The sequence below is a fragment of the Myxine glutinosa genome, chromosome 7, assembly GCF_964187855.1.
Source record: "Myxine glutinosa chromosome 7, kmMyxGlut1.1, whole genome shotgun sequence".
Taxonomy (NCBI): domain Eukaryota; kingdom Metazoa; phylum Chordata; class Myxini; order Myxiniformes; family Myxinidae; genus Myxine; species Myxine glutinosa.
Genome location: NC_136267.1, coordinates 125,772,384 through 125,798,387, shown reverse-complemented (window position 1 = coordinate 125,798,387; position 26,004 = coordinate 125,772,384). Strand labels below are relative to the sequence as shown.

The 26,004-nt window shown below is 46.7% G+C and overlaps 1 protein-coding gene across 4 annotated transcripts in view; it reads right to left on the bottom strand.

The window, feature by feature from the left end:
• The window catches only part of LOC137431634 (protein TANC2), a 384,138-nt gene that overhangs the window by 74,794 nt on the left and 283,340 nt on the right, over positions 1-26,004 (bottom strand). For all 4 annotated transcript variants that reach the window (XM_068123171.2, XM_078782260.1, XM_068123170.2 and 1 more), the window contains 4 exons: positions 14,757-14,865; positions 14,007-14,129; positions 12,876-12,977; positions 11,056-11,190 (listed from right to left, as the gene is read on the bottom strand). In XM_068123171.2, the coding sequence (XP_067979272.2) occupies positions 11,056-11,190; positions 12,876-12,977; positions 14,007-14,129; positions 14,757-14,865 (469 nt within the window). The remainder of the gene's footprint in view (positions 1-11,055; positions 11,191-12,875; positions 12,978-14,006; positions 14,130-14,756; positions 14,866-26,004) is intronic.

Sequence of the window (26,004 nt, the reverse complement as noted above, 5' to 3'; positions counted from 1 at the left end):
AGCCTCCCGTGATCCGAGGCATGTCAGACCCTGAGCTGAAGGAACTTACCACGATGGATGTCACCCCAACTGTCCTCTTCCCTAAATTCCCTTGCCACACACAGGCTGTGGAAAGGACTGTAGAACTCGTGACCGAGGCCGCTCAAGCTGTGTGTGGCAAGAAAAGGCGAGACGGCTTCATCCGTGCCCGTGTCGCCTCGCGACAGATGATGCCATCGTTTGAATCGAAGCGCGACTTCACACACTTCACATTGTAACTGTGTGACTGTAACATTCTGAGACAAACTATAATAGACCTATGATTTGAATGCATCTATGAGCTGTTTTACAATGTTGCATAGTATAGTAAAATAAAAAGTGACTGAGGGAGATAAAAATATTGTTCAATTTTAATACAATTTTAACACAGTGCTCTATAGATGTAATGGCACCTTTTGGCATATCTAGCTAGTTAAAATTCCCCCCCCCCCCCCATTTTTTTTTGGCTATTTTCACTCCACCCTAATTTCCATATATCTTTTCCATCTTCCTTTAATTCCATCTGGGTCCACAACGATTTGTCCCACTTCATCCTTCAAGCAACTCACCCCCATCACATCACACTTCTCTTTCGCTATCTGCTTTTCAATCCTGAATACCGCTCTCTGAACCTCTTTTGAATCCAAGCGTTCTCCGAACATTTTCCTCCATGCCTCCTGCGCCTTTGCTACCTCTTTCTTTGCAGCCTTCTTGGCTGCCTTATAACTTTCATGCTCTGCTTTTTCTGCCCCCGTACCCTTTGCCTTCTGCCACTCCTTGAACTTCTTCCTCTTCTCGTCCATCCTCTTTCCAACTTCATCATCCCACCACCATGTTTCCAAGTGCCTCTGTGGTCCTTTTGTCCATCCACATACCTCACCAACGGCTCCCAACAGACTATCTTTCATTGACATCCAACCACGTTCAAGCTCAACCACATCATCCTCTACCCTACTCAGCCTCTCTTTTAATACCTCCCTTACTGTCACCTCTTTCAACCTCCACACCTTCATTCTCGGTTGGTACTTCACCCGCCGAGCTCTCCTCGCACCTTTCACCCTTATGTCGCAGACACCCAAGTGGTGCTGCGAAACAGCCTCCTCCCCCGGGATCACCTTTGCGTCCCGGAGGTTCCCCCTATCTCGCCTACGCACCATCAGGTAGTCAACGGTGGTCGTCGACCCACCTGACGTGTATGTAACAAGCTTATTATCCCCTTTCTGGAACTGAGTATTACAAATCAACAAATCAGCTCCATAAGCACACTCCAAAATCCTTTCACCTTCTCCATTTCTCACACCATATCCGTAACCCCCATGAACTCCCTCAAAACCATCCATACTCCTTCCAACATGTCCATTTATGTCTCCTCCTACCACAACAACTTCCTCATCTTTCACGTTTTCCATCAGCTTCTCTATTGCACACCAGAACTTGTCCTTCTCTTCATCGCTCCAACCAACCTGTGGAGCATATCCCGAGATGACGTTCACCAAGAGCTTTCCAATCATCATTTTCACCATCATCAACCTATCACTCACTCTAGTCACACTCACCGCACTGTCTACAAACTCCTCAGAAAACAGGACACCAACACCATTCACGCCCTCCGGGCACCCTTGCCACACAAACGTGTATTTCTGTCCCTGCCTACCCTTCACCATTCTCACACAACTTCCCTTCCATCTCGTTTCTTGCACACAATATATGTCCACTCTTCTTCTGACCAATACTTCCACCACTTCTCCTGATCTCCCTGTCATTGTCCCTACAGTCCATGCCCCAAACCTCAGAAACCGATCTCCACTTTGGGCTGTACCCTGCCCATATGTAATTGAGGCCTTTGTGATGCTGTGAAGAGAAACAGTTTGAGATGGTTTGGTCATGTGTTGAGGAAGGATGAAAGTGACTGGTTGAGAAGAGTGATGGAATTGAATGTAGAAGGAAGTAGAGGACGGGAAAGACCGAGAAAGACTTGGCTAAAGATGGTCGAAGAAGAAATGCGGGCAAGGGGGTTAACAAGTGGAGATGCAGAAAATAGGGCAAAATGGAGAAGATTGTCATGGGGACCGCAAGGCTAACCCCCGCTCTAGCAGGGAAAATGGCCTTACGTACAACACGCCTGTTAGGCCTGTTGTGTATATATATATATCAGTTACGACTGTTACGTGGATATTTGTAATTGGCTGAATTGATTATTTCCTTTTTGGCCTCAATTCTGCTCAGTATCTTGAAGTGATCATCAACATACGTTTTTCCACATGGCTTCTGTACTTGAACTTGGTTATTTTTTTGAGAGGCTGGTGATGTAAATCATGTATGTTTTTTTTATCATGTTGTTATATGTGTGCATTATATGGATACCTGACCATTCTGTGCAAGAATGAGGGAACATTTTGCCCGATTGCAGCACTGGTTATAAAACGAGTGTCAGAAAGGGGAAGTGCAGCATCGATTGGCAAGTTATGTGTTAACGTAAGTGAAGGTGTGACAACGCCGTGGCAATCGCATCGTCACCCACGGTGAAGCTGAGCCAAATGTGTAAATTACAATTGTATTTTATAATTTCCGTGCAGATATCGGTAAGCTTTTGTAACACTCTTGTTGTACGTAGCCTCAATTGAATGAATATGAATGAATGATCGTTTTAAGGCCATTTTCCCCACCGTGCGGGCCCCATGACAATCATGGTTTCCTGTTTGAGGCAATGCACCGCTGGTGCAATATGTGCTAACTCAGAAACATTTGTTGAAAAGGTAATTTGAGGATATATTTTTCAATTTCACTCCACTGTGTTTTATTTATTTATTTTCTATTATTTCCATTGAAGAGAAAAATGGCGACACACACATCCGGTGTCACACACACACACACACACACACACACACACACACACACACACACACACACACACACACACACACACACACACACACACACACACACACACACACACACACACACACACACACACACACACACACACACACACACACACACACACACACACACACACACACACACACACATCCGGTCGATCGCTAAATTAACACCAGGGGGGTTGACTCAGCCTGTCATCCTTCCGAGGTCGGCAAATTGAGTACCAGCTTGCTGGGATGAATGATCCCGATGTGTACCCCGGTTTAGAATAGGTACACCGTATCCCTGCGCATCGTAAGAGGCGACTAAGGGTTGGCGCCAGGAAGGGCATCCGGCCTAAGTATCACAAATCAAATGTTATGATACAAAGGCCTTAACACAGTTCATATCGTATTACCAGTCATTCACATGAATCTCCAAAAGGGATTAGATATTCAGAAAATATGGAAATCAATGGAAACAAGTGAATTTCTCATGCCTGAATTTTAAATTAAAATATTTAAAATTTTATAAACATAATTTGAAGCTTGGCAGGTCTGCATTGGTAATAGGTCTGCACAACCCATCTGCATTTGATAATAGGGCACGTCTGCATTGGCATGTTCTCAGGAGGAGAGGAGTATTTAGTCTGATAGGTCTTTGATGCTTGTTTGTACGTTGTACTTGTGTTTTGTTTGTCCTTGGTCTCCTACGTTGGTAGGAGAAGGGACAGACGAACACTGAGGTTGAAGGAAGTGATCGAAAGGGATATGAGAGGTGGGGTTACAGAGATAGGATTAGCCTGGGAGAAAGGCGTGTGGAGAGAAAAACCTCGTACGGCCTACTCCACGAGGTGGGATTAATTGGGCCAATCAAGTTGGTGGTAGTAGTGGTAGTAGTAGTAATAGTAGTAGTAGTAGTAGAATGACACTAAAATTGTTACTTACACAAAACCTTTACGGGCCATTCACAATTTATAACATAACGTACATAAGTAAATAAATGCCACTCCATGAAGAAAGATGATCGTTTCCTCCAGTACACCAGATCCAAACAATCTTGGACACTACACGACTTTTCACCAGCTATAAACATCCACAGCTTTTAGCAGACCTCACCAGAACCTGAAGAATGGTATGAGTATGACCACATAATGTTCCAAATGCCGGTACAGGAAAAGACACCGTCCCGGCGTCCCATCCATCGATATGCAATATTCAATTTCTGATAAAATATAATGAAATGTTTGTTTTGTTTTCTCATTTGTATACTTTCACATACATCTTCACTCGCGAGAATGACAAGGAAAAGAACGTTCAGTTCATCCATGGTAGAATTTGTGCAATTTCATCGTACAAAATTTGACTGATGATGGCAAAATCCAAGACCGAGGGACACCAAAAGTGAAATTCCAAATTTTCCAGTATCAGCAGACATTCAAAACAAGTAACCAGATACCAGAAACCAGAAACCAGATTGAGGACGGATATACTCTTTCAACAGGGGAAAATCTGAAAGGCATTCAAATATCAAAAATTCCACTCAGTTAATTTTCATTCTATTCTTTTGAAATATAGTCATCACTTTTGTTGTTTTCCTGCTCTTCCCTTTATAAGGGGTGAGGTCCGATGGGACGAAGCTCCTGCTTTACCTTGACCACCTTATATCCCTCTTCACAAAATCCTCCCTCTTCACACAATCCTCCCTTTGTCACACAATCCTCCCTTTTCACACAATCCTCCCTTTTCACAAAATCCTCCCTTTGTCACACAATCCTCCCTTTGTCACACAATCCTCCCTTTGTCACACAATCCTCCCTTTGTCACACAATCCACCCTTTGTCACACAATCCTCCCTTTGTCACACAATCCTCCCTTTGTCACACAATCCTCCCTTTGTCACACAATCCTCCCTTTGTCACACAATTCTCCCTTTGTCACACAATCCTCCCTTTGTCACACAATCCTCCCTTTGTCACACAATCCTCCCTTTGTCACACAATCCTCCCTTTGTCACACAATCCTCCCTTTGTCACACAATCCTCCCTTTGTCACACAATCCTCCCTTTGTCACACAATCCTCCCTTTGTCACACAATCCTCCCTTTGTCACACAATCCTCCCTTTGTCACACAATCCTCCCTGTCACACAATCCTCCCTTTGTCACACAAGCCTCCCTCTTCACACAATCCTCCCTCTTCACACAATCCTCCCTCTTCACACAATCCTCCCTCTTCACACAATCCTCCCTCTTCACACAATGCTCCCTCTTCACACAATCCTCCCTCTGCACACCCCCACCTTACTGATATCCCTCCTTCACACAATCCTCCCTCTTCACACCCCCACCTTAGTGATATCTCTCTTCACACAATCCCCCCTCTGCACACCCCCACCTTACTGATATCCCTCTTCACACAATCCTCCCTCTTCACACCCCCACCTTACTGATATCCCTCTTCACATAATCCTCCCATCTCAACCGCCGTCTACCTCTTTTCCTCCTACATTGTTCTCTCAACCTATCCGCTCTCTTTGCCATTCTCTCTTCCCCCATCCGCACCAAGCCTCCAGCTCATCTCATCCGGCATTTCACAAATCTCCCCGTTAAGCCAATCTGCACATCAATCTCCTCCCTCAGTCCATCCATTCTCCTTCTATCCACCTTCTTCACTCCTGCAATCTTCCTGACCCAGTTGTTCTCGCAAACCTGCAGCCTCTGTTGTTGTCTCTCTGTCAGTGCCACCGTCTCCAGACCAAAAGGTAGGCCGGCATTGTGCACGACATCAGAACCTTTCCTTTCAATCTTCTTGAAATATATCTGCCTTCCATTACACCCTTCAAGCAACCACCTCAATCCTCCTCCGCACCACTGCCTCTGACTTACCATCCCCGGTCACTGTTCCCCCAAGATACTCAAACCTATTTCCTTGTCTAATCCCCTTCCCCTCTACCCTGGTATTCATTTCTCCTCTCTGCTGCCAGACCCACATCATCTCAGCCTTCTCCATACTAATTTTCAGCCCATGTTTCTCAAATTCCTCCTTCCACTCCAACAGTACTTCCTGCATCTCCCGCCCACTCTCCACCACAACAACCAGATCGTCCGCATACAATAAACTCCTCAGAATATCTCATGTTTACCTTCCTGCATACCAGCTCCATCACCATGATAAAAAGAAAGGGTCTGAGAGAGCTTTCCTGCCACAAAATGATATTCACATTGAACTTCTCCGACATCCCAGGACCAACCAAAACTCTTCCCTTCGTTCCCTTGTACTTCCATTCCACCAACCTAACTTCTGCCTCCGGCATTCCCATCCATCTCAGTGTCGCCATCACCTTCTCTCTCGGGACTGTCGTAGGCCTTCTCCAGATCCACAAATCCCGATGCCATTTCATCTTGCACCTCGAACCTCTTCTCCACCAGCTGTCTCAGGGTGAACATCCCATCCGTCGTCCCTTACTCTTTCTCAACCCCTGCTGCTCTTCTCCGATCTCCTTCTCCACACTCTTCTTCATCCTCCCGTCCAGAACCATCTCCATCACCTTAATGACATGACGCAGGAGTGCAATGCCCCTTTACTTCCCCGGATCTTGAACATCGCCCTTCCCCTTCCATGTTAACCCTGCCCTCCACTCCCCCAGAATTGAAACCCTCTCTCATACATACGTACATTCAATAACCTCTTCATCCAACTGAATCCAAATTCTATCGCTGCAATTATCATCTCTGTGCACACACCTCATCAATGCCTGGCGCCCTTCCCTTTTTCATCCTCTTCAATGCCATCCACACTTCCTCGTCCGTGATATCCATCACCTTCATGCTCCCCTCCACATAACTCGGTATCTCCAGCTCACCGTTGCTTCCTTCCCAGTTCGACAGCTGTTTGAAATATTCTTCCCACACCATCAATACCGTGCCACTTTGTCACAAGACTCCAGCCGCCATCCTTGATTCCCCCACCCCCCTTCATGCCCTTGCTATCTTCGTCCCTGCCACGAGCCAATTTATAGATCATCTTCCTCACACTATCCTCTTTCAACTTGTTGTACACTTCCTCTTCCATATCATTCCTCACCTTATCCACAGCTCTCCTTGCTGCTTTATTCTTCTGCCCAGACAGGTGCAGCAACCCCGCATCCAGCTGCCTCCCTCTATCTTAGATCTTCTCTATCCTCTTCCAATCCTTCTTCTTTTAACCTCCTTCTCTTCCAAACTACAATGAGCTAAAATAGAGGGATCTTGAAAAGCAATGTTGTCAGGATTTCATTTTTTTATATAAATAAAGCCGTGCCTTTCTTTTCCCGATTCAACATCAGTGATGTTCTTCGATGAAACCGAATAGATATCAGGATTAAATTTGAAATATAAATGACTCCATAAATATTTTCAATTTTCAGAGAGGTGTGAAAAAAGTAGTTTTTACACTTGTTATAATTTTTAAAAAAAGTGGCCATCGCTACCACCGACTGTAAAAGTTTATAATTGAAAACAGCTGGACTTACTCGTTAGTAAGGCCGAGATTTCGGTAAAAATCCACTCACCTTGGTCACGGCAGATGTTGATGTGGCTCTACTGACTGGTAAGTCCAGCTGATTTCAATTATAAACTTTTACTGTTTTAGCTCAACTGGATGAATAATAACAACCTACATCAACTGCCACCTACTGCTTCTTTAACAGCCCCAATCATACCCATCTCTTATGGGGTCGTCCGAGTGGAAAGTTATTGGGGGCAAGTTTCTCATGAACTGGATGGCCAGAACAGACATTCAACGGGAGTCAATCTTAACAGGAATTTCGAATTTATCCAGGGTGCTGCCAGTAACTAACGTACTCTTCCAGAAAGAATATCGATAACACGCACCACATAATGATAGCAGACAGCACACCCAACTTAAATCTTAACGTCCATCTGAGGGAAGGTGTACCTTGTGCTGTAATGCCCGACCTCATGTGAAGCAACAAGCTGGCAGCATATAGTCGGCTCGGGAATCAAACGACTAGAACAACAAGGACTAGACATCTTGAAGGTAAGTGCACTACCTCCGCAACATAATTGTGAATGGCCCTGAAAACAAATAGTAAATCAACTTCCCACAACAACGACGCACATTTTAAGTGTTTTATATACTTAAGCACCTTTTGTAAGAAATCAAATACACTTATTAAATCATATAAAACACTGAACCAAATTAATCACATGTTATGAAGGAAAAAATCTCCAGTAAATGAATACAATAAGTTTGAAGGAGATCGGGGTAATTTTCACTGACTCGTATTTAAATTAAAAGCATTAATTGTTTTCATTAAGATTTTCTAAGTTTTTTTTTTTTTTTTTTTTTTGTATACCGAATCGAGGCTCGTCAAAGAGCTAACATTTATTTCACAAACAAATCAACCAGACAAACAAAATATATAAAAAGAGGGAGCGGAATACAAGATGCGGAGAGAAGGGGAAGCACACAAACACAACATTTGAGAGCAGGGAGATGTGTGGGAGGGAGCGGGCTTGGGGGGACGAGGCGTGGGAAGGGGGGGGGGGGGGGGAGAAGTATAAAACACAAGGACACCAAGGACTTCCAGGACAGAAGTTGGTATTTCAAAAAAGTGGATTTGGGGTGAAATTAGCGGGGGTAGAAAAGATCAAGGTTTTGGATGGGGGAAGCTAAGAGATGGTGGTGAACAGCTGTTTTAAAGACCTGGAGGGAGGAGTGGGATTGAAGAGAGTGAGGGAGTTTGTTCCAGAGGCGGGAGAAAAGAGGAATGAAGGAGTGAAGGTGAGCAGAGAGTCTTGATTTTGGCAGTTTAACCATAAGAGGGTTGTAGGCAGATCTTGTGCGACCTGTAGGAATATTTGCGGAACAGAGCCCAGAGAGAGCTGGGGGGGGGGGGGGGGCAAGGCCAGAGAGGAGTCGGTAGAAGACGGAAAGACCACCAACCTGCCTGCGGTGATTAAGTGAAAGGCCCTTGGAGTTAGCTTCATCGCGGGAGATTCCAATGATTCTGAACGCTTTGGTTTCAAGAGCGTGAAGACGAGCTAGGTGCGAGGCAGGAGCACCAGCCCAGAGGGGAGAGCAGTATTCCAAGGCTTACAATGTTATTAATCACAAACAGTTTGATTGAAAAATCAAAATGATTTGCTAACTGCCTCCAGAAGAGCATAAAGCACCAGTATCGCTCATATGGCAGCGATTGTGCTCTTTAAAGTGGATGTAAACTACGAAGATAAGTTGCATTTTCTACTATCTTTGTTTATTGTCAAATGTAAATTCACTATTAGCCGTCAACACATTTCACCTTTTATTAGGCACCTCAAAGTGGTAATGACACGTTGTCAAGTCTGTGTCTGTTCCCTTCCATCCATTCCTTCACCACAAATGGCACCACAATTGACTGTTTGTGAGAAGGCCCGCAGTCTTAACTCTGCTTTCAAATTTTGCGCACCCAATGCACCACTCCCTATTCCTACTTGACCCACTCACACTCAATTGTGCTGGGAACTATGTCTTTCTCACCTGAGAAGGTGGGGAGGTCTCTGGCAACCCAAACTCTAATTCGAATTATATGACAGGCCTGGGCAAGATCAAGGCCTTGTCCTCCCACTCTTGCATATCCTCTTTCTGCTCTGTTCAACCTATTATTTGCCCGAGGTCGCCTTCCGTTTACTTGGAAGTCAGCCAACCTCTTTAAATACACAAAAACAGATCCTCTTAACGACACCGAGGCCGATTACTACCAATTATAACAAAGTCAATGAATCAATCATCACAGTTGACATCCAATCCTTTTTCTCTCCAATGGCAAGGGCCATCACATTGGTTTCTGGCCTGGTCACTCGACCCTGAACATGCTGCTGCTCCTCTTCGAAAAAGGGATGGTGGCCCTGAATCTCAGATAAAAGTCAGGACCATCTATCAATTATTGCTCGAGATATGTCAAGAGAAATTGTTGGGCTAGCGGCTCGGGTGTCAGCTTAGGATCCTAGGATCCTGGGTTCGAATCCCGGTCAATCGCTGAATTAACGCCAGGGGGGTTGACTCAGCCTGTCATCCTTCCGAGGTCGGCTAATTGAGGACCAGTTCACTGGTAATTCCCTGTTTGTCGTTAAAGGAGGCAAAAAGGGTTGGCCTCAGGAAGGGCATCCGGCCGTAAAACATTGCTTCAAAAAGGGGACCGAAAAACAACAACAACCACGGTTCCCGAAAAAGGCCAACCCCCGCTTGCGGGGAAAAATGGCCTCTATAGGTGTTTTTTTTTTTTTTTTAATATGTCAAGAGAAAGTCTGATACCTTGCATTGCCCTCCAACCTCTTTGCCTATGGCATTCAAGGCCACCGACACACATGGCTTACTGATTTCCTCGATCATCCCATAGAGCTTATCTGATATTGAGATCTGGGTTTTGAGGGGGCCATTTCATGGTGATATCGAGATCCAGGGGGCATAGCCTAAGAGGAAAAGAAGATGAGATGTAGGACAGCAATAAGTTAGGGGTCTTTCAGTCAGAGAGTAGTTAAGGCATGGAATGTTCTCTCTATAAAGGTAGGGAGGAACAGAAATAGTAGATAGGTTTCAATTGGAATTAGGTAGGTACCCAGATTCATTCGAGATAAAGGGGTACATGGATATTGGCAGGACTTGTAGGTAACTTGCGTGTAGATGGGTGATGGTTTCTGGGGTTGGTACAATGCAGGCATGATGGGCCGAATGTCCTCCTGCACCAAGGTTCCTTGTATAAACTTAGTTGAACACATCTATCCAACATCCCAGGCCAGATTGTTCTTTACTAGCTAATATACTAGTCAAAGGCGGGTGATATAATTTGATAGGATGGGAGGACTATATAATAACAACAAACGTCTGTGGAATGCACCGGAAGTCACGCCAACTAAAATGCCGTGATGTCATTCAGTATGGTGAATACTTTGAGTAAAGTCTACTTTCATTGGGCTGAATGGAATAAATGGAGAATTCGCAAGTAAATATAGTTGTCGCAAGCATAAATGTAAGACATTTTAAATGATATGTACTAAGTTTGGTGACGGTGGGTGAAACGGTGAGAGAAGAGATAGGAAATGGACAGACAGACATCATCCTTTGTCTCCACAAAGCTCTATTAAAGCTGTGACTGATAATAACATTAATTCCTCATAAAATGAAGCTTTGATTACCTTCACTCCTTTTCGCAGAAGCATCATAACGATGGGTAAGTGTGCAGCTGCAGCAGCATAGCATAGAGCGGACATTCCACTGTCCGACACAGCATTGAGATCTGCCTTCATCTCAAGCAGCAAACTCACCATGTCCTGCAGCCAATATACATATTGTCGTATTGTAGATACTAATGCTGCATCAGCTTTAATGTCACACCTGTGTAAGCCTCCAAACAATGAGCTTCCTATAAACCCATGTGATTATACCACCTGTCAGAGGGTAAAAGTCTTTAACCTTGGTTAGAATTTTTTCCTGAGCACATGACTACTGAACACAACTGTTTCAAGGGTTTCAGTTTTTACCTGCGCCAATAACTTCAAGTTGCTATTGTTGTTGTTGTTGTTGTTATTGGTGGGGGTTTATTTTTGAAATGTGCACCCGTTAGTCAGACCACACTCACTCATCTGTCGCTTGACTCCACCACCGATAGCATGGAGACGAAATATGGCTGCCATCCTGGTTTTCTGGTGGGCCTAACACATTTGGCCTGTAGGCCTCTGCTGATTAAATAATGCCTAGGTTTGTTGCGTTAGATTTCCATTGGCTTTGTTTGGGTTGAGTGTGATTGACAATGAGGGACCCCAAAACATCTCCTAATCATATGTTGAATGATAGTAAGGTTTAATCAAGCCCGTCAGAGTGCACGGTATGTCAGAACGCACGGTAATTAAGAGTTAACGGATGTACGTACCACTGGGGTTATTTCGGACAAATTCTGAAATATCGTAAAAAGTGAAAAAAGTGACTTGACAGTTGCAGCTCTTTGAAGATGATTTATTTGACAAATAGGTTAGAAAAAAGGAACTTTTAATGATATTTGTAACTTCATGTTATTACATTAATTAAGCTGCAAGATCAATGTCTTATATCATACGAGGAAACAGATGTTCGGCTGTTTTTTGTAGTCTTTAAACGTTTTGGGTAGATATTGGTATTTCCTTTTTCTTTTCTTTTTTCACACTTTTAACCTCCATATTTATTATTCATCGATTGGCTCTGTTTCCTCCTTTGCATGGATAACCACAAAGCCTCAACAACAAAAACAACAACAACAACAGTAACCTTACAATCTGATTTTGTCTGAGCTGCAACATGGAATGAAAATGGAATTACCAGGGTAAAAATGTTCCAGGACATACAACATGAAGAATAACTCGGTCTCTTTTGTGATCAGAATGTCGCTCTCCATGATAGTCCTGGCTCTTACACGAGTAGACGTATCGGATGTCGGAAGCTGTTGTAATGCTAGGAACTTGAATCAAGGAATTGTACCGTATATGTTATTTGAGTGTCTAATTGTAATGCATTCTAAACTGTAAAACTTTCAAGCAAACATTAACAATGATTAATGAACGAATCAAAATGATGAGGCATCCAATATTATATTGAGGAACAATGGTGCAAGGCAATGGAGTCATGAAAAAACAATCGCACAGCCAATCACAGATCAGATGCGACAGATCAAAAATAAATAAATAATACAATTAACCAAGGTGGTATTTGTCACTTAATGGTGCATGTGGAAAAAGGGAATGATACTAATCAGATCTGATGTTGTTGAATTTTTCCCCCAATTCATCGTTTTAATTTAAGCACATCACTATGCCAGGCAGTTGTGCTTCCCTTTGATAAATGGTTCAAAGCTGTGGACCGCTTATTGAGTGAACCCTCTGTTATGCTGTTATGGAATGCGATCAAACAATCAACAATCAAACTGTTAAAAGATATTGAAAAAGTTTTCATGAAGAAACAAAAACAACTACTGTACATGCTTCACCTCATAGCCAAGGTGGCTGAAGACACAGAGCAATGGGGCGCTGCCCAGGGCCTCCGTACGATAGTCCGCATCAGCTCCGGCCAAAATAAGGAGACGACTCACCTGGCAGCGATACACATCTCAGTAAGCCAAATCCCAATACAGCCTAATCCTGTGACCTTGCTACCATGCTGATATTTGTCACAGTCCTACAGCCCCCCTTAAGGGTGTAGTACTGGTGAACAGGTGATTTTTTTTTAGATTTTTTTTTAGCTGAACAGTTTCCTTATAGTCTTATAAACAAGAATCTTGCTATTAGAGGTCATAGAAGTACCCCTAATTATTGAAAAATTCAAATTTCAATTCAATTCAATATAATATTTTGCATGAAATTTGTTATAACTTTAAATTTGCATCATTCTTTTGGGCTGAAATTTGGACAGGATATTCAGAATATCACTTCCTTTAAAATGATGAAGGCTTTTGTTTATAGGAGTAGCCATTGTGGATTTATTGAAGGACAACCAAGTTTTATCTGGTAATTGGCATAATTAGCTAATTAGTGAACATTTGACATAATTTCACAAAATCCTCTCATCAGGTAGTAGAGTAACACATGTATAATACATGTACCAAGTTTTGTGTGAAAAGAACGATAGGTGACATAGAAGATAGAAGTAGAAATGTGTTCTTTGTTTTTCCTTGTTTTTTATTGACGGTCTAATTTATGCAAATTATATGCATGTAATATGACAAAGAAGCGTTGAAACTGGTCTGAGTTAAAGCCAAGATTATATCTTTCAACAAAAACTGAAAATTAGATATTAACTTGACTTTGTTTTTGTGTAAAGGCCTCTCAAAGGTACCTATGTAGTTTTCTCAATTTTCACCAGTACTACACCCTTAACGAGCTCAAAGTGCCAAAGCATCGAAGCATTCCTGAAGATCACCAAATGCTCTTTGAACCTCCCTGTTAACCTGCACTTTTCATCCAAATCAGCCTTCACTTGCTTAGACAGACTTCCAAAAAAATTATCTGCTTGGAATGGCATTGCAGGTGCTGATGTTCCCTTGGAGTCGAGTGCGCTCTCACCACGCAAGGCCCAAAATGTGATAGAGTTGCGGTCAGCCAGGTCAGAACCGGTCGCATACCTTGACATTTGGGGTGTAGAGATTACGGAGTGAAGCCAGGGCTGTAGATAGGCCGTCTGCACTGTAGGCCACCCACAGGCTTTGTAGGATACTTGAAGAAATGCCGAGTTTCTTACTCAATCCCTGCAGATCAAGAGCAAACAAGACCCCAGAAGGAGCTTACATTGGGCACTCGGTAACAAAAGGTATAAAAAAAAATCTTTTACATGACGTTGCCAAGCGACTCCAATTAGAGGTTTTGCAATTGCTTCCAGATGACAAATATTAAGCTTTCCAAGGCAATTTAGCATCCCCTGTAGAGCTATTCATACTTGAACTTCAACAAGCACTGCCAAAGAGCAGTCGGAGTGATCTGAGGAGATGAAAGAGCACAGTCTAGGCTGCGGAATCTCAAAAGGCCTTTTGCTGAGGAAATTGAACTGCAGCTGCAGCTGCACAAAAAAAACGAGCAACATGAAATAGCCCGTCTTCCCTCTCTGTATCTTCACTCTATTCTCTCTTGGATCTCAACTCTGTTTGCATAAAAGAAGTGCCGTTCGCCTTTGTACATACCGCCAACAAGATCTACTAGTGCGCCAAAAGTATATTACATTCTTGACTGCAGGGATTATTAAAGGGATAAAAAGTGTGGGGAAAAAGTTTGAAAATTAAAGCACCGACTTCAAAATGGAAGTTTCACCTAAGAATGTGATTCTTGTTAAAATGATTGAAGTGATGCCTTCTCAGTGGGTCAAGGTAATCTAGTCATACCTTGTAAATGTGGGCTTTCAGAATGTGATGACCGAGCTCAATTGTCTGCTGCCTGTTCAACCTTCCCTCCCTCCTCGAAAGCTGGAAGGCCAGCAGCGCATGCCCGTTTCTGCAATGCAAAATAATGCCGCCATCCTTCCTGAGAACAGATATCTGGCACAAGGCCCGAAGCACTGACAGTTTAAAATGCAAGTGGTACTTGGTGCGCCTAGGGAATTTCAAAGACACCATTGGTTAAACACTGCACAGCACACGTCAGACCGAAACACATCAAATACCACATTCACATTTAAGAGTTACAAAAAGTGACTTTCCTCATTCAAAGAGGTGTACGACTAAGCCTTTAAGATCGTGACGATGATGGCCGACAATTCATCAACTGGAATATGCCAGACCCCACCAGATGTCAGAAACCAAGCAGAGTTAGCCAGCTTATAGTGCTTGGATGGGCGACCTCCATGGGTGTTGTAAACCAATGGTAGGGTATCCCTGTTGATAGTGCACTTAACTCCGTCCGAGCAGTCTAATCATGGGTTTATTCTTCTTGCAGTCAAATTTAATTTAAACTACTGTTCTGGTGCAGAGTAGGCCGGGGATGCTACATCTCGGAGCATTCCTTCGGACTGCTCGATGCATATCTCCATCTCGTGCGTGATGTGAACGATCCAACAGTCTCCTTCAAAAAAGTACGTCACTAACAGATTTTGAAACATTGTATTATGCAGCTACCTTTGCATGGCAAAAGTGGTATTGTACACCGCTCCTTTCCTATTCAATCTACAAGCGCTGCATGACGGTATTGTACACCCGGCGATGACGCGTGCTGAAAGGGAGTACCTACTCGGTTTTCACTCCGGTTTCTTTCTTGTTTGTCCGGGCGATATCTCAGCCATCCTTTGAGCTAGGAAGCCGAAATTTTGGCACAATAGTGAGCACGTGCTTTGGCAAAAGCAGTATTTTTGGTTTTTTGATTAATCAATGAATTGATTAATGACTTAATCATTATCGATTAATTAAGTACATATTTATTTCCTTTCTCACCTGGGCAAAATATATCAGGCACCTTTTGAGCTAGGAATGTGATATTTGGACACGACAATGACCAAGTAATTTGACTGTAAAGGGTATTTTTGATTGCTTAATCAATTAATCGATTACTTATTTAATTACTTGATTAATAACTGAATTAATATTTTTAAAGTTACAGATTCAGATTAAACGGTGGTGGTTTAGGTATTATATTAGCCAGTTGATTAATAATTTAATTATTTTACGATTATTATTTATTTATTTGTGGCATTACCGTAAAACTTCAACTATAACGCGCCCCTGTGCATAACGCGCACCCCCAACTTGGACTTTTGTCGCTGTGTAAAAATCTATAGATCTATATATAATACGCACCCCCATTTCAGCACTCAAATGAAAAAAATAGACGTAAAACATGTTATTACATCTGTCAAAAACGGCAAGTCCATCTCAACCACAACTGTCTGCCACAATTTCGTAATAGTTTGTTGGCGGCGCTAATGGCACTAATGAAACAATATCACGGCAGGTCAAGGAACTAAATTTGTGACAGTCGTAAATCATATCAATCACGATGTTCAGTTGTGATGAAGCAAAGTTTAAACATAGCAGCACATATTAAATAAACGGCGGAGGTCGGATAGCAAAATCCAACGAAGCAACGCGTAGCAAATTGTCGGACGACAATCACGTGGTACTCAAGTTGCTGATAATAGGCTATATTTTATTATAAAACCCAAGTGTTTTTCAACAGCTTCATTCAGTTGTTCATAAGATTTACCAACGACTTATATTTCCACTAGTTTTCTTCCCGTAATTAACCATGAGTTCTCGACAATGATCATACACCGCGGCGACCGAGGTGCCGGGCGGAAATTCGACGGAATATCTGAGGTGAATATCTGAGGCACCCACACAACATCAGACTATGGAGAAATTAACAATACGAAAACCGCCACCGCAGGGAAAACCGCCGGCTCCACCGGCCTGGCGGAGCCAGCCGCACTCCTCCAGCTCCACCACCTGGTGCTGGTTCCACGCCAAGTTCGGCCACGAGGCTCAACAGTGTCATCCGCCATGCTCCTTCAACAGGTCGGGAAACGCCCGGGCCGGCGCTCGATAGTGGTAATGAGCGCAGGCCATTCGAGCAGCCTGCTGTTCATAACGGACACCTTATCCGGGCGCCGTTACCTGTGCGACACGGGAGCGCAGGTGAGTGTCGTTCCTGCCGGTACGTCGGACAAGCACGCCGCGGCGGGGGCCCCGCGCTGCTTGCCGCGAACGGGACGCCCATCCGTACGGAAAACGCTGCCTCTCTCTGCGGTTCGGAGGGCAGGTTTTCCGATGGTCGTTCGTCACCGCCGACGTGCCCATGGCATTGCTTGGCGCGGACTTCCTGTGCGCCAATGGGCTCATGGTCGACGTAAAGCACAGACGTCTTGTCCAGGCCGAGACGTTCAGCTCGCTCGCTTGTGCGCTGCCCAGCTCGTCGAGCAGCTCACTGAGCGGCTCACCGAGCGGCTTGCCAAGCGGCTTGCCGAACGGTTCGGTTCCGGCCACGTTGATCTGTACGCTTCCGGCAGCGGACGAATTCACCCGCCTCCTCGCCGGCTTCCCGGCCCTCATGCGGCCCACCTTCTCGGCGGGGGCCGTCAAGCACGGGGTGGCCCATCGCATCCCCACCGTCGGGCCACCGGTCTACGCCCGGGCACGCCGCCTCGAGCCGACGAAGCTAGCGGTAGCAAAAGTGGAGTTCGCTACCCTGGAGCGACTCCGCATCGTTCGGCGCTCGGAGAGTGCTTGGGCGTCGCCGCTGCACATCGTGCCGAAGCCCGGCGGGGGATGGCGACCGTGCGGGGACTATCGCCGTCTCAATGACGCCACCACCCCCGACCGCTACACCGTCCCCCACATTCAGGACTTTTCCGCCCGTTTGGCGGGCATGTCCTTCTTCTCGAAGGTGGACCTCATACGCGGCTACCATCAGGTCCCCTTCAGGCCGGAGGACGTCCCGAAGACGGCGGTCATCACGCCGTTCGGACTCTTCGAATTCCTGCGGATGCCCTTCGGTCTGAAGAATGCGGCTCAGGCGTTCCAGCGGCTGATGGACAGCGTCCTGCGCGACTTAGATTTTGTATACGTCTACCTGGACGATATCCTCGTCGCCAGCGCGTCCCGCGAAGAGCACCTACACCACCTACGCATGCTCTTCGAACGCCTGGGCCAGCATGGCCTGATTGTGAATCCCGCAAAGTGCCGGTTCGGCGTCGCCGAAATCGATTTTCTGGGGCACCGCGTCACCAGGCACGGAGCCGTCCCCCTGCCGGCCAAGGTGGAGGCGGTGAAGGGGTTTCCGCGCCCCCGCACGATCAGGGGGCTGCAGGAGTTCGAGCAGCAGATGCAGAGCAGATGGACGCGGCGTTCACGGGCGCGAAGCTCGCTTTGGCTAACGCCACCATGCTCGCGCACCCGGCGCCCGATGCACCGATCGCCCTCACCACCGACGCCTCGGACTACGCGGTGGGCGCGGTGCACGAGCAATGGGTGCGTGGAGCTTGGCAACCGCTGGCGTTCTTTAGCCGGCAGCTTCGCCCGCCCGAACGCCGTTACAGTACCTTCGACCGCGAGTTGCTCGGGCTTCACTTGGCGGTCAGGCACTTCCGCCATCTGCTCGAGGGCCGTGCGTTCACGGCCTTCGTCGACCACAAGCCGCTGATCTTCGCGATGGGCAAGGTCACCGAGCCGTGGTCGGCACGGCAGCAGCGTCACCTCTCGGCCGTGTCCGAATACACGACGGACATCCGGCACGTCGCGGGGAAGGACAACCCGGTGGCCGATTGCCTTTCCCGGGCCGTCGCCCACGCAGTCCACCTCGGCATCGACTATGCCCGGATGGCAGCGGACCAGGCCGCTGACCCCGACGTCCAGGCCTTGCGGACCGCCGTCACGGGCCTCCGCGTCACCGAGGTGCCGTTCGACGGCGCGGGCGCGGCCCTCTTGTGCGACGTCTCCCTCGGGCGGCCTCGCCCCATCGTGCCCGCGGGCTGGCAGCGCCAGGTGTTTGACGCCACCCACGGCCTGTCCCACCCGGGCGCGAGGGCCTCCCAAAGGTTGATCGCCGACAAATTCGTCTCGCATGGCCTCCGGAAGGCCGTCCGCGGCTGGGCCAGGACGTGCCTCGCGTGCCAGCGCGCCAAGGTGCACCGGCACACCCAGGCCCCGTTGGCCCCGTTGGCCCCGTTTACGGTGCCGGAACGCCGGTTTGACCACGTCCACGTGGACGTGGACCTGGTGGGACCTCTGCCCCCCTCGCGGGGTTTCACCCACGTCCTCACCATGGTGGACCGCACCACCCGGTGGCCGGAGGCCGTGCCCTTGGCGTCGACGACGGCGGCGGACGTCGCGCAGGCTTTCATCGCCACCTGGGTCGCCCGGTTCGGCGCCCCCTCAGACATCTCGTCCGACCGCGGCCCCCAGTTCACCTCGGAGCTCTGGGGGGCGGTCGCGCAGGGGCTCGGGGTCCGGCTGCACCGAACCACGGCCTACCACCCCCAGGCTAACGGCCTGTGTGAGCAATTTCACCGCTCATTGAAGACCGCGCTCCGGGCCACCCTCTGCGACGGCGGCTGGGTCGACAGGCTCCCCTGGGTCCTGCTGGGCCTCCGGACGGCGCCCAAGGAGGACCTGCACGCATCCGCGGCGGAGTTGGTCTTCGGGCAACCGCTGCGGGTGCCGGGCGAGTTCCTCCCCGACTCCACGGCACCATGGTCCGCGGCACAGCAGCGCTCCGCTCTGCAGGAGACCGCCCAGAGGTTCGCCCCGGTGCCAATGGCACGCCACAGGCACCCACCGACGCACGTCGCCCCGGAGCTTCGCACGGCGGAGTACGTCTTCGTCCGCCACGATGCCCACCGGACACCACTGCGGCCCCCGTACGACGGGCCTTTCCACGTGCTGGAGACCGGGGTGAAGCACTTCACCCTGGACATCGGCGGTACTCCTGACCGCGTTTCTGTGGACCGCCTCAAGCCGGCCCACCTCGACGTGGACCATCCACCGCCAGTGGCCTGACCCCCGCGTCGGGGCCGCCCCCCTGCGGGCGGACCCCCTGCACCACCCAGCCCCGCCGCCCCCCGGTCCTGCACCCATCCCAGGGGCAGCCGGAGACATCCCAGATGGCATCCCTGCATCCCAGACGCCGCCAGTCGCCAGGGGGCGCTTCGGCCGAGTCATCCGTTTGCCCCGCAAAGTGACCCTTCAGGTGCGCGGGGATTCTGGGGGGGCGCGTGTGGCGGACACGAAAGCACTGACGTGGTGACATCACCCCGCACACCAAGTGGGGGTGGGCCACGCCCGGAAGAGAGGCGTGGCCTCACGATATACACGGGGCGCGCAGCCCTGAGCAGCTCAGTGTTACAGTGAGCTCTTGAATAAAGACTCTTACAAATTACCGCGTTGTCCGCTTCCTCCTTGCTTACAAACAGCGCGCGTAACACCGCGCTTTACTATAATGTTAAGATCGGTATTTCCGCTAGTAAATGTACATTTTATCGCCTCGTAAGTTTATGATCGTGAAAATGGCAGTGCAGGTTGGTGCTTCCCACCGAAGTTATTGTTAGTTGCTGTTTCAGAATTACTGCCCAAGCTTGATGCATTTGATATAAATAGCTGAAACAAAATCGCACCTCGATATGGTGCAAATTAATTCCATTGAAAATGTTGCACATCCCACCAAGTAATATTCACTTGATCACAGAACATCTTCATAGCGTTTTATTTTTAAAACCGGGAGCAGTTCTGCAATTTTAAACCAATGCATTTAGTTTGTTCTTCATGCAAATGCTTTCAATGAAATATGTCAATGAAAAATGCAAAAAATATGTCCAAATGAAAATGGATTCATCCAGACGTGACCGCTGTGAAGAGTCCACAGATTTCCGGAGTGAAGACATCGAGTGGATTTAGCCGACAATTACAAATAGATAAGCACGGTGCTGATTGAGAAATGGACCTTTTAATATTTGCTGAAGTAAAAGTGTGCATTGTGATGACATAAAGCGCATTTCCATTTTCAGAGAGCACGGTCACATCCATCTCCACCCTGTCGTGCTGCGGGTTGTTACTTAATTTGGCTTGCGGGTGGTGTACCTTGAGTGTACGACTGTACGTCCATTTGTGCCATGCTGAGAATGCCGAAACATTTCCAAAACGAAAGTTGCTCTTTTTACCACTGCTGATGAAAGGTCGACGACTTTTGTCAAATGATTATTCTCATGTGGTTGGAATATTTGATGGATACAAAGCTCATTTTGTAGACGTGGAAAATTATATCAGCGATGGTCCAGACATCGATGGCTTAATCAGAGATATATTTTTATTGTAGTTCTGATTCGTTATTCCAAAATCAGTTTTTTATTTGTTGATTAATACTACTTACAGATAGAGTACCTGCTCTACGGGTGATCTTCTTCCAAGTGTGCAACACGTTCTTCTGACATGTCCCTTTATCTGGGCAGTGTATAGGCAACAGACCGCTGCCTCAATCTCTCTAACAACAACAACAACAGGCATGTTAAGGCCATTTTCCCTGCAAGAGCAGGGGTTAGCCTTGCGGTCCCCATGACAATGTTCTCCATTTTGCCCTATTTTCTGCATCTCCCCTTGTTAACCCCCTTGCCCGGATTTCTTCTTCGACCATATTCAGCCAAGTCTTTCTCGGTCTTCCCCGTCCTCTACTTCCTTCTACATTCATTTCCATCACTCTTCTCAACCAGTCACTTTCATCCTTCCTCAACACATGACCAAACCATCTCAACCTGTTTCTCTTCACAGCATCCATCACAGGCTCTATTCCCATCATCTTTCGCAATTCATCATTTGTCTTCCTCTCTCTCAACGATACTCCACACATCCACCGAACCATTCGCATTTCCACCCTTTCCAGCCTTCGTTGCTGCTCTACGTTCATTACCCATGTCTCGCTCCCATAAATCATAACACTTCTCACACATGCAGCATACACCTTTCCCTTCAGCTTCAACGACACTCCCCTCCTCGTCAGCACGCCACTCAGTTCCCGAAACTTCTTCCATGCACATCTCACTCGAGCAACCGTTGCCGAGTCTGATCCACCTTCTCCATTCAGCATGTCTCCTAGGTAACAAAATGTTTTCACACCTTCCAGCTTCACGCCATCTCCACGATCCAACTCAACATTTCCTCCATCTGCAGCTCCCTCTGTGCACACCTTACACTTGAATGTAGCTGCCACACTGGTTAATGACCCTCTCAAGCCACTACATTTTTGATGAACCCACTCAGCGCACATTGTACATTGAATGGAATTCACTCCGACACCCTTCCTGCACATAGCACACGGCCACTTCCCAGTTCTTTCCACCTCACCACATGCTTTACCACTTGCCATCACCTTCGTTTTTCCGATATTCACCTTCAGACCTTTTGTCTCCATACATTCCTTCCACTTGTTCATCATCTCCTTCAGTCCATCCATACTTTCTGCAATCAACACCAGATCATCTGCATACAACTCCCACGGTAAACCCTCCTTTACGTTCTGAGCCAGCACCACCATCACAGCTACAAATAGTAGTGGACTTAGTACCGACCCCTGATTCACTCCCACCTTCACCTCAAACTCACCACTGTTCCCGTCCTTCGTCCTTACAGCTGTGCGCGCTCTTTTGTACATTGCCATCACTACTCTGATCAACCATTCCTCCACTCCTAACTTCCTCAATGCCCATGTCTCTACTTCACGTGGAACCCTATCGAATGCTTTCTCCAGATCAACAAACCCAAGAAACAACTTCTTCCTCTTCTCCATATACTTCTCCTGCAACTGCCTCACAATAAAAAGCACGTCTGTTGTTCCTCTTCCTGGCATAAATCCAAACTGCATTTCGTCGATCTTCACTTTCTTCCTTATCCTCCTCTCCAACACCCTTTCCAATACCTTCATTCCATGCTCCAATAACTTTATCGCTCGATACGAGCCACAGTCCAGAGGGTCACCTTTCCCCTTGTATTGAGGGACGAGGGTACTCAGTTCCCAATCCACTGGAATGCGGCCTTCTTTCACCACCAGATTACAGATCTCTGTCATTCTCTTCACACCCCAATTTCCCGCTGCCTTCAACATATCTCTCCAGATCTCTCCAGAAAAACAAAAATCCCAGGTTACATACATTAAAGGGGAACCCAAATGCAAATATAAATTCTGAAATCGATTGAAAATCATTAATCACGGTCTAATTTGAAGTGAAGATATATATATATATTTTGAAATGTCAAAGTGTCGGAAAAAGCCTTAAGAGTGCCGATTTTCAATTTTGCCAGTGATGTCACACAATTAACTCACCTTGATCCAAATGGCGGTTTTACATAGAGAAACGTGCATGTCGGGCTCGGATTCTTGTACTGATACCACCATCATTAGCAACTCTGAAACTGATCAGTGGGATTGTGAAGAAACTATTTGAGACAAAATTAGTGATGGAAACACTTTCAGGGGAATTATGGAGCCTTCTCCTTTCGAGCCTTGTGCAAGCGATTCAGACAAAGATGTTTTTAGTGAAGATGGCGGTGTTATGTTTGTAGTGAAGATGAAAACTCCGGTCGTATGTTCACTTCAGATTGGTGGGTTTTGTTTTTCCGTTCAATTGACGGTTTATCAGGGATTTTTTATTAATTGATACATCAGTTAAATTACTCCAGAATAAATACGGTACAATACAGCACAACACAGCACGGACACCCTCCCAGACACACACGGACACCACCCAGACACACTCAGACACTGCCCGAGTGTCCATGCCGTGTGTGTTGTGCTGTTGCCGTGTGTTTTGCTGTTACCGTGCAGTGTTACGTTCCTACCGTGCCATGTTGTGTTGTGCCCTGTGTGCCGTGCTGTGTTTGTCGTGCACTGTGCGTCGTGCTGTGTTTGTCTTGCCATGTTTGTCGTGCCGTGTTTGTCGTGCAGTGTACGTCGTGCTGTGTACATCGTGCTGTGTACGTCGTGCTGTGTGTCATGCTGTGTGCGTCGTGCTGTGTGCGTCGTGCTGTGTGCGTCGTGCTGTGTGCGTCGTGCTGTGTGCGTCGTGCTGTGTGGGTCCTGCTGTGTGGGTCGTGCTGTGTGGATCATGCTGTGTGGGTCGTGCTGTGTGGATCATGCTGTGTGGGTCATGCTGTGTGGGTCGTGCTGTGTGGGTCGTGCTGTCTGCGACGTGCCATGTGTGGCGTGCCATGTTTATGTCCCGTCCCAGTGGAGGGGATTGTGAGCGGATGGTGGAGAGCAGGTGTGGGGTGGTTGTGAGTATTGTTAGCTAGGGTGACGGTTGATGGACGGTGGTGGAGATGGGGAGTGATGCTGGATGGTATTACAGTTTCGAGTGACGGCTGTTTATTTCCGCTTAATAGTGAGGGTGGCATCTTCTCTCTCTCAATCGTGGTCGTTAACCACAATATCTAGCCATCTCTGTTGTTTCATAACAATGCGCTGTAAAATGTTCCAAGAACAAAAGCGAAAATTTTGTAGGCCTGATACACACTCAGGTATTTTGGACAAACCTCGTCCAATTTCTAGAAACCCTTGGGTCTTTGGGCCATTGGTGTAGCATGAAATAGTCTCGGTTTATATGACTACAACCACCAAGGACGCATCAACCCGGCATATTTGTAGAAATTCAAAAATTAATCACAAATTGGGTTAAATTGTACCGCGATACAACCCGCAAACAATACAGAAATGGCAGTTGACCTCATGGTGTGACATCATGGCTAATCATGAAGAAGATTTCAACTTTTAATTGCAAAAAATATCGACTTTATAAATCTCAAATCGAAAAAGAAATATCTATTTTGTAGGGTATCAAGGGATAGATCAGCGTTGAGGTGGTCTGAGCCTTTGGGTCCCTTGAAGTAAAAACATGCGTTGTTTTTGGCCTTTTTGCGAAAACAAAAACAGGGGTTGGCCTTTTTCAGGCACCATGGTCCCTGTTTGAAGCAATGTTTTATGGCCGGATGCTCTTCCTGCCGCCAACCCTGTTGGTCGCCTCTTGCGACACACAGGGAATTACCAGTGAACTGGTACTCAATTTGCCGACCTCGGAAGGATGACAGGCTGAGTCAACCCCCCTGACGTTAATTCAGCGATCGACCGGGATTCGAAACCCAGGATCCTAGGATCCCAAGCCGGCACCCTAACCGCAAAGCCAACACCAGGCTCACACCAACAGCAACACCAGGCAACAACCAACAAAGCAACATCTTGGTTATATAGCTTCGATAATTACCCCCACCACCAAAGGTGGACGACGGTTATGTTTTCACCCGTTTGTTTGTCTGTTTTTCTGTGAGCAGGATATCTCAAAAAATTATGGACGGATTCTGACGGATTTTGGTGGACAGTTTAGGTGTGTGATAAGGACGAATTGGTTTGAATTTAGTGAAGACTGGATCCAGATACGAGAGTTTTTTAAAGTGATTATTCACCATTGAGAGATGGGGCTAAAATGATACAATAGCAAGATATTTCCAAAAAATGTGGTCAGATTAATGCAAAACGTGATGGATGAGTTGGGTAGGTAACAATAACAAGATGATTAGATTTTGATCAAGGTCTAAATGCAGATTTGATCTATCAGTGGAATACACAATATACCCTGCTCAGCCTGGTGGAGGTATGCACTCTACTGAGTGCTATTTGAGATCCAATTGCACCCCCCAAATGAAAAAAATATCAAGATGAGCAGAAAAATTTCAAAACTTGATGGAAGCAAACTAAACTTGCAAGGACACAACTTCAGGGAGCCTCATTAATCCCTAAAAGTTTCAGCTTCATAAGCCACATCCTCTCAGATGAGTAGATGACACATGTATGCATACATACATACATACATACATACATACATAGTGCCGATAGAAAGTCTGCACCCCCTTTCAAAATTTTCACCGGTTGTTGCCTTATAGCTAGGAATTAAAATAATGAAATCCGACTTTTTGTGCACCGCTCCTTTCCTATTCCATCTCCAGGTGCTGCATGACGTCGTCACTGGGCAAAGGGGGCACGGCGATGATGCACGCTGAAGGGGAGTACTCCGTTTTTGTTTTTGGAATTTTTTGTGGGCTAAGTCAAGGCTCGTGCAAGAGCTAACACATAGAACATATAATAAAGGGTGCGGGAGACAAGAGGGGGAAA